The sequence below is a fragment of the Hyaena hyaena genome, unplaced genomic scaffold (assembly GCF_003009895.1).
Source record: "Hyaena hyaena isolate Hyena2069 unplaced genomic scaffold, ASM300989v1 scaffold_227, whole genome shotgun sequence".
NCBI classification, from domain to species: Eukaryota; Metazoa; Chordata; class Mammalia; order Carnivora; family Hyaenidae; genus Hyaena; species Hyaena hyaena.
This window is the reverse complement of record NW_024080859.1, coordinates 1,957,042-1,963,567: the sequence shown is the minus strand read 5'-3', so window position 1 is coordinate 1,963,567 and position 6,526 is coordinate 1,957,042. Positions and strand designations below refer to the sequence as shown.

The 6,526-nt window shown below is 46.8% G+C and overlaps 1 protein-coding gene across 1 annotated transcript; it reads left to right on the top strand.

The window, feature by feature from the left end:
• The first annotated feature begins 2,077 nt into the window (after window positions 1–2,077).
• On the top strand, window positions 2,078–6,306 carry LOC120239255 (C-type lectin domain family 4 member G-like). The gene is made up of 7 exons (XM_039243450.1): window positions 2,078–2,147; window positions 2,313–2,423; window positions 2,649–2,702; window positions 2,785–2,874; window positions 3,201–3,352; window positions 4,157–4,260; window positions 5,958–6,306. Exons 1-7 carry the CDS (start codon window positions 2,111–2,113, stop codon window positions 6,082–6,084), a joined length of 675 nt encoding a protein of 224 aa, XP_039099381.1. The 5' UTR covers window positions 2,078–2,110; the 3' UTR covers window positions 6,085–6,306.
• The last annotated feature ends 220 nt before the right edge of the window (window positions 6,307–6,526 follow it).

Sequence of the window (6,526 nt, the reverse complement as noted above, 5' to 3'; positions counted from 1 at the left end):
CAGTAGTCACACATAGCAGGTGAGGACAGGGGGGCCTTAGGGCCCTTCTCCAAGATGGTGCAGGTTATGTACCTGTCCATTGCAGGATCCATTCCAGACCTCATTGTCCAGCCTTCAGGCCCATGGCTTATCTCCCCCAAGCTCTCCCAGCATGTGGGCGTAATCCAACCACACACTTTCATATTCTCTACATTACTGATCTCCATCCCTCTGGCAGGAATTCCCTTTCCCTGCTGTCAGCCCACAGAGGGCCTCTTCCATCATCCTTCCAGCGCCAGGGACAACATTTCCCACGGTGACCAGCAGATGTCGCCCTCACAACTTGGCACATTGCATGATGGCTCCTCCATCCTGGGTCTGGGCCTGGATACCATGTATCTCTGTGCCCTCAGCGTCTGTAACAGCTGCTGGCACTCAGTAGAGACTCAGTAGATGCCAGGTGTGGAGTTTGTTGACATAGCCACTCCTACTGCTCAGAGTGCAACTCTCAAGTCTGGAGTTGAACATCCTGTAATAAAACTCAAGGATGTAGTGTTTTTGTGGTGTTTGAGGTTTCAGAGTGTCTCAAAAGAGATAAATGGGGACCAAGGTTGTCCCTGGCAAGTGACAGGCACCATAAGGGAGTGAAAAGTTTGAGACAATTCTTTCCTATGGCCAAGACCCACTCAAAATCACTGTGGTCCTAGGAGCCTGGAGTGCTCTTCCTGGAAGTCGCTGACTGTCCTGTCTGACCCCAGAGAACAGAGGAGGACTTCCCTTGAGGAAGGCACTTGAAGCTGAGGGCCCCCAGATGTTCAGGACCCAGATAGGCATCCTGCCTGGCTAAGTCTAAGAGTATTACTATGCCTTTCAAAAGACCCATAGCTGTATGTATGGGAGGCTTGTGAATCACGATATTCCATGATTTTAATGCAGAGAGCATTCCTGATAGGTGGGGGTACTTATTCCCATTTTATAAATAGGGAAACTGAGGTTGATAGGTTAGGGCGCATATTGCAAGTCATCAGAGTAAATGAGTAGGAAATCTGGGGCTCAGAATTCTGAAAATTCTTGTAAAAATCATGAAAGATAATCAAAGTACAGATCGAATGAACTGAAAAATCCTAGCTGGGTAAATTCCAAACAGCATATGGAGACACACACACTCACGCTTGCACACACACACACACACACACACACACACAGCAACCTGCTGAAAACCAAAGAAAAAGAGAAAAATTATAATGATATTCAGAGAGAAAAAGACACATAAAATGTCATGATGTGTGAATGTTTCCTAACAGTGGGTTTGGTAAATAGAAGCCTCTCCATCTATGTGTGCTTTCTTCTTCTTACTCTACCACTTTCTCCATTTAAGATGTAGCATTATAAAGCAACATGCAGGGCGCCTGGGTGGCTTGGTCGGTTAAGCGTCTGACTTCAGCTCAGATCATGACCTCACAGTTCGTGGGTTCGAGACCCGCGTCGGGCTCTGTGCTGACAGCTCAGAGCCTGGAGCCTGCTTCAGATTCTGTGTTTCCCTCTCTCTCTGACCCTCCCCTGCTCATGCTGCCTCTCTCTCTCTCTCTCTCTCTCAGAAATAAATAAATCATTTAAAAAATTTTAAAAAAATAAAGCAATGTGCAAGGGAAAGAGTGGCCACGTGCTCTGAGAAACCATAAACATAACTCCAGTGTTGAAATTACCAAAATTTTATCTCTGAGAAAATGCAAGATCTTTTGAAACGAAGCTTTAACCAGAAGCTTAAAGGTGCAAATGCACCAGAAACTTTGAGGCAGATTTCTAGGGCAGCTACTGTCCCCTGAACTGAGAGAGAAATGACAGCTGCAGAGAATGCTTGGGACTGACTACTTTTTCCAAGATGCTAATGTCATCTCCCCGTGGCATGACTTGAAGATAAGCCATCTAGAGATCTTGGGGGCCTCGCTCAGCCAGAAAGGAAGCATCTGATGGTTTATACTGCCGGGGGAGGGAGGGGGGCATTTCCTAGAATAGGATGGGCATGTCTTCAACAATAACCAGAAGGGCTGTGGATAGTTAGCCCAGAAGGAGCTGCAGCCACAGGTGGATGCAGGCACAGAGAACAGCAGGCTATATAGGACCTCACACCATGGAAGGAAAATATCCTCCCATTCAGGGGGAACTGGGTGAGTCAAGAAGCCCAGGGCAGGAGTAGATGCCCTCAGTACCAAGGATGGCTCATCGCTTTCCACTCCAGGGCTTGGTTCAGGCTCATCCCTCATCCCTCCACCTTCCTGACACGGTCCCGGCAGACTGTGTGCACTGCCTCATGCTTGCTGCATTCCCTGCAGCGCAGAGGGACCAGAAGCTGCCCCAGGATGGCCCCTGGAAGTTTTTCTGCCTGGCAATGACTCTGGTGCTGTTTCTGCTCGTCCTCATTCTAGGTGTGGTCCTGGCTGAGGGTAAGGTGGTGAGCCGGTGGGATATGGGTGATCACATGGACCTAGTCTTGAGAAGCGGGCCCTACAGGGCTGGGACAGAGATGGGTCCATAAGGGGGTGGCTGGACTGCATCGCTGGACTTTGTGACTTTAGAGGGAACTGCCCTCCTCGTCTTAGCCTGTGGATCTGGGAGTGGGAGAAGATCCGGGTGCCGAAAGGTCTAGAGCGTCCGCACGTCTCTCCTAGTACTGCAGTTCTCCAACCAGATGCAGGAAGACCTCAAGCAGATGGACATCAAATGTGAGTGCTGAACGAGACAGAAGGGCTTCCTTCCCACGCGTGCCACCCGGTCTTGATCCGCCTTTCTCTGTGGGCCTCTTAGTTGTGCAGGGTCTGGCAGATGCTGGGCACCAGCGGGACATCCTGTGGGGAGAGGTGTTCCGGCAAACGGAGGCTGTGCGGGCAGGCAACGGTAAGGAGGCGGGGCGGGCTGCGTGGTGCGAACTGCGAGTTGGAAGAGAACTGTGGTCATCTTCGGCACGGGTCCTTACAGCACGCGAGCGTGTGTTGGGTTGCTTTAATCGATCCTCTGTCAAGGTGGATGTTAACATGAAGCTTCAGGCCCCCTGCATATATTACTCTGCCATCTGCTACGGCCCAACTCTTGAATGAATACATGGGAAGCTACTGTGCTCAGTTTTGCAAAGAGGCACGGATGCACAGGTTTGGATCATTTCACCACTGGAGGCCAGCGCAGCCTGTAGCCTCCAGGGAGCTGACGTCTCTCTCTTTCTCCAGAATCCTTCTGCGAGCCCTGCCATGAAAACTGGACAGCATTTCAGGGCTCCTGCTATCAGTTCTCCACACAAGAAATGAACTGGTTCCAAGCCAAGGATCACTGTACTGAGAAGGATGCTCACCTGGCCATCATCAACAGCCAAGCAGAGCAGGTGGGAAGGGGGGAGGGGTGCTCTGGAGGCCCTTCAAGTCATTGCAAGCTCATGTCCTTGTCCCCTGTAGAATCCAGTGCAAATCCTTCATTCTGCCCTTCACCTTACCCTTCCACTGTCTCAGCATGCAGGATTAGCCAGCATTCCGTCCTGCTTCTGAGCGATTCTTCATGCTGGCCCTTCTGCCTGGAATGCTTCCTTCTACTTACCTGGACAGCTCCGGTCCTCTTCCTTAACACTGGGCTATGCTGCCAGATGCCTGGTTCATCTCCTTACACATGGAGAGCTCCCCGGCTAGGGGTGGTTCTGACTCATTTTCGAGTCTATAGTGCCTAGAACCAGATTGGACACACTCAGTATGGTTCAGCGGATTCAGTATTTGTCAGCGGAATCCAAATGATTGCCAGAACATTTTCTATGGAGTAGTGTCCAAATTCCTCACCCTGTTACCCATGCCCTTGAATGATCCTGTCTACCCTTTAACCAACTAGTGCTCAGCTAGGAGCCATACTGGGCTCTTATTCTCTCACTGAAGTTTCAGAAAATCCTGCCATTGTTATCCCCATTTTACAAGTGAAAAGCCTGTAGACCATAAGTGTCTATAATTTGCTGATCGCATAGGTCATAATAACAGTGGAAATGGTGATCTACCCAGAGCTTTCAACCAATGTGTTCAATCGCTGCACTGGAGGACACATGCCCACAGGGTCCCCTAGGTCTTAATCCTTTTCATGGGCTGTCTCCACTGCATTCTCACCTCTGGCTGTAGTCTTTCTTGACTTACTTTGCCTTCTTCTCATGCAGAAATTCTTGAGACCAAAGGAAAATAAGAACTACTGGATTGGCCTCAGGAAACACTACCCAAACGGCATTCACAAGTGGCAAGATGGCTCAGTCCCCACCTTCGTGTGAGTATCCCTGTTGGACTCAGAACACCTGAGCTTGTCTGTCCCATTGAATCTTGAAGACATCTTCCCACAGATTCTCAAACTGCCTCAAGGGTCTGATTTTGGCCTAAACCAAACTTCCTGTTGTATTTCCAGTTGTCATGTTTAATGTGTGTGTGTGTGTGTGTGTGTGTAAAAACCGTAATTAAACAACATTAAATAGGTTTTTTATTGTAGGAAGTCTCAATGCCTTTAATACATTGAAGAGAATTGTACACTCTAAGGAAGGAGTAGACAGTGTGCGATGGACCAAACTCATTGAGATGCACAACTCATTTGGACATATCTGGAACCTCTAGTATCCTATAGAACTCACGTGAGGAACCACTGCCCAGGGGATCCAGTCCTAACCCCTCCACGTATGATTCAGTGCCCTCACATTCTGGTCATCATCTGTTTTTGAACTTTCTTCATGTTTACACTTGACCAGAACTTCACACTATGCCTCCCGGACCATCTTGAGTACATCTGCTTTCCTTCACTTCCACTGCTTCTGCCTCACCTCAGCTCAGGACAATTGCTGTATATACTATACTTCGTCTTACCTTCATCAACTCATGCTCTAGTCAATTCAAGGGGGCATCTTCCTAAAGCACACCTTTGATATAGTTTTTGGAAACACCATGGATAACCCAGAATCTTTAGATGGTACCTTTCAATTCCCACATAGTGGGTACCATTCATCTTTACATCCTCATCTCCTACACTCCTAAAGCCTCTCTACCTCCTTGCCACATCTATGTAGTAAATGACTCATCTTTTTGGATATTGTCTTGTATCTTGTCTTTCTGCTTTTGTTCCTGTGTCATCTATCTGGAACATCTTTTATGGTTTGTGTCAAGCTTCACAGAAGAACCCATCTTGTGCCCAGCGTGAGTTAATCCAACTCCCTTAATTCCCAGGCACACACTATGTAGAGTTTTGTGGCTGCATTAATTATGATCTTCCTTTGCCCAAGTATGTCTTGCCCATCAGACAGGCTGCTACTTTAGGGCAGAGCAGGCATCCAGCACATTGATGTGTCTCCAGTACTCAGTACAGGGCTTGGAACACAGCAGGTGTATGAATGTTCTGCAATGAATGTGTGAGTGTGTGTTATAAACATTTCGAGAAATGTTTAGGAAAGAGTATGAGATCATTTGAAAGACTTAGCACCTGTTAAACACCAGACATTCGAATGCATCATGTTCTCAAACTTAATCTCAGCGATTCAGGGATGTTAAGTCATTTGTCCAGTTTGACCTCGTTTTTTTTTTTTTTTCCATTTATGATTTAAGAAGTTGCACCAGATGATTATTATAAAACAGTGGTGCTTTCCTCTTAGAGAAATCTGGCACTGCACTATTTTTGGTTGTCACAATGGAGAGCGGATAGAGACCAGCAACGCAGCTCGATGTCCTACGGTGTACTGGCCCGCACAACAAATAATGCTAAACCCCCCAGTGCCAGTATTTCCTTCACGTAGAAACACTGCTGTAAGATATAGTTAGGATATTTTACTTATAGGGATTACTCACATATTCCCAAGGCAAGACCTTCACCTGTAGCCTTATCTTCTTCTGGGATCTTGTTGGTGAGCCCGGCGGGGCATGGCTGAGTGTGGTTTGCCCAGCACTGTGGTTAGGGGACCTGGCTGATCCTTGTGTGTATTTTCACAGCAACTGGCATGATACCACATCTTCCTACTATGATTGTGCCTTCCTGACGGATTCTGGCTATTGGTTCTCGGATACGTGCCATATGTATTGGTATCATTGGATCTGTGAGAAGCCACAGGTCTGCTGAAACTGCTCTTTTTCTTCTGTCTGCAGTCTTGGGAAAGATTGTTTTGATATGCGACCTCATAACAATTCCCCAACTTGGCTGCAGAAAAGGGGGTCTCCTGAAAGCCCTAGTCTTTTTGGTAGCATTCTCACCCGTTTCTTGCCCCTACGTCTAAATTCTGTTGAGGTACGTGTAAAATAACACTGGGATGAAACAACGAGCAAAATATTTTGTGTAGGACATTCTACAAGATAAAGAATCTAGTTTTGAAAAAGTGACAGAAAAGCAAATGTCGTATTATTAGATATGATAAAATAAAATGAAATATAAATAGATAAAATAAAAGTCTTAATGACATAAGTAAATTAATGTGTGTTCCATGTCTGGATTTTTATTTAAAAAAGTTTGAAAAAAATCACAATATTTGAGTATGGGTCATGTATCAGGAAACATTAAGGCAGTT

Bases quoted from the DNA above. Each gene is read 5' to 3' on its own strand.
- LOC120239255 (XM_039243450.1), top strand. From the start codon at position 2,111: ATGGAAGGAAAATATCCTCCCATTCAGGGGGAACTGG. The intron at 2,703-2,784 runs GTGAGTGCTGAA...TGGGCCTCTTAG, and splicing joins CAAGCAGATGGACATCAAAT to TTGTGCAGGGTCTGGCAGAT. The intron at 4,261-5,957 runs GTGAGTATCCCT...GTATTTTCACAG, and splicing joins GGCTCAGTCCCCACCTTCGT to CAACTGGCATGATACCACAT.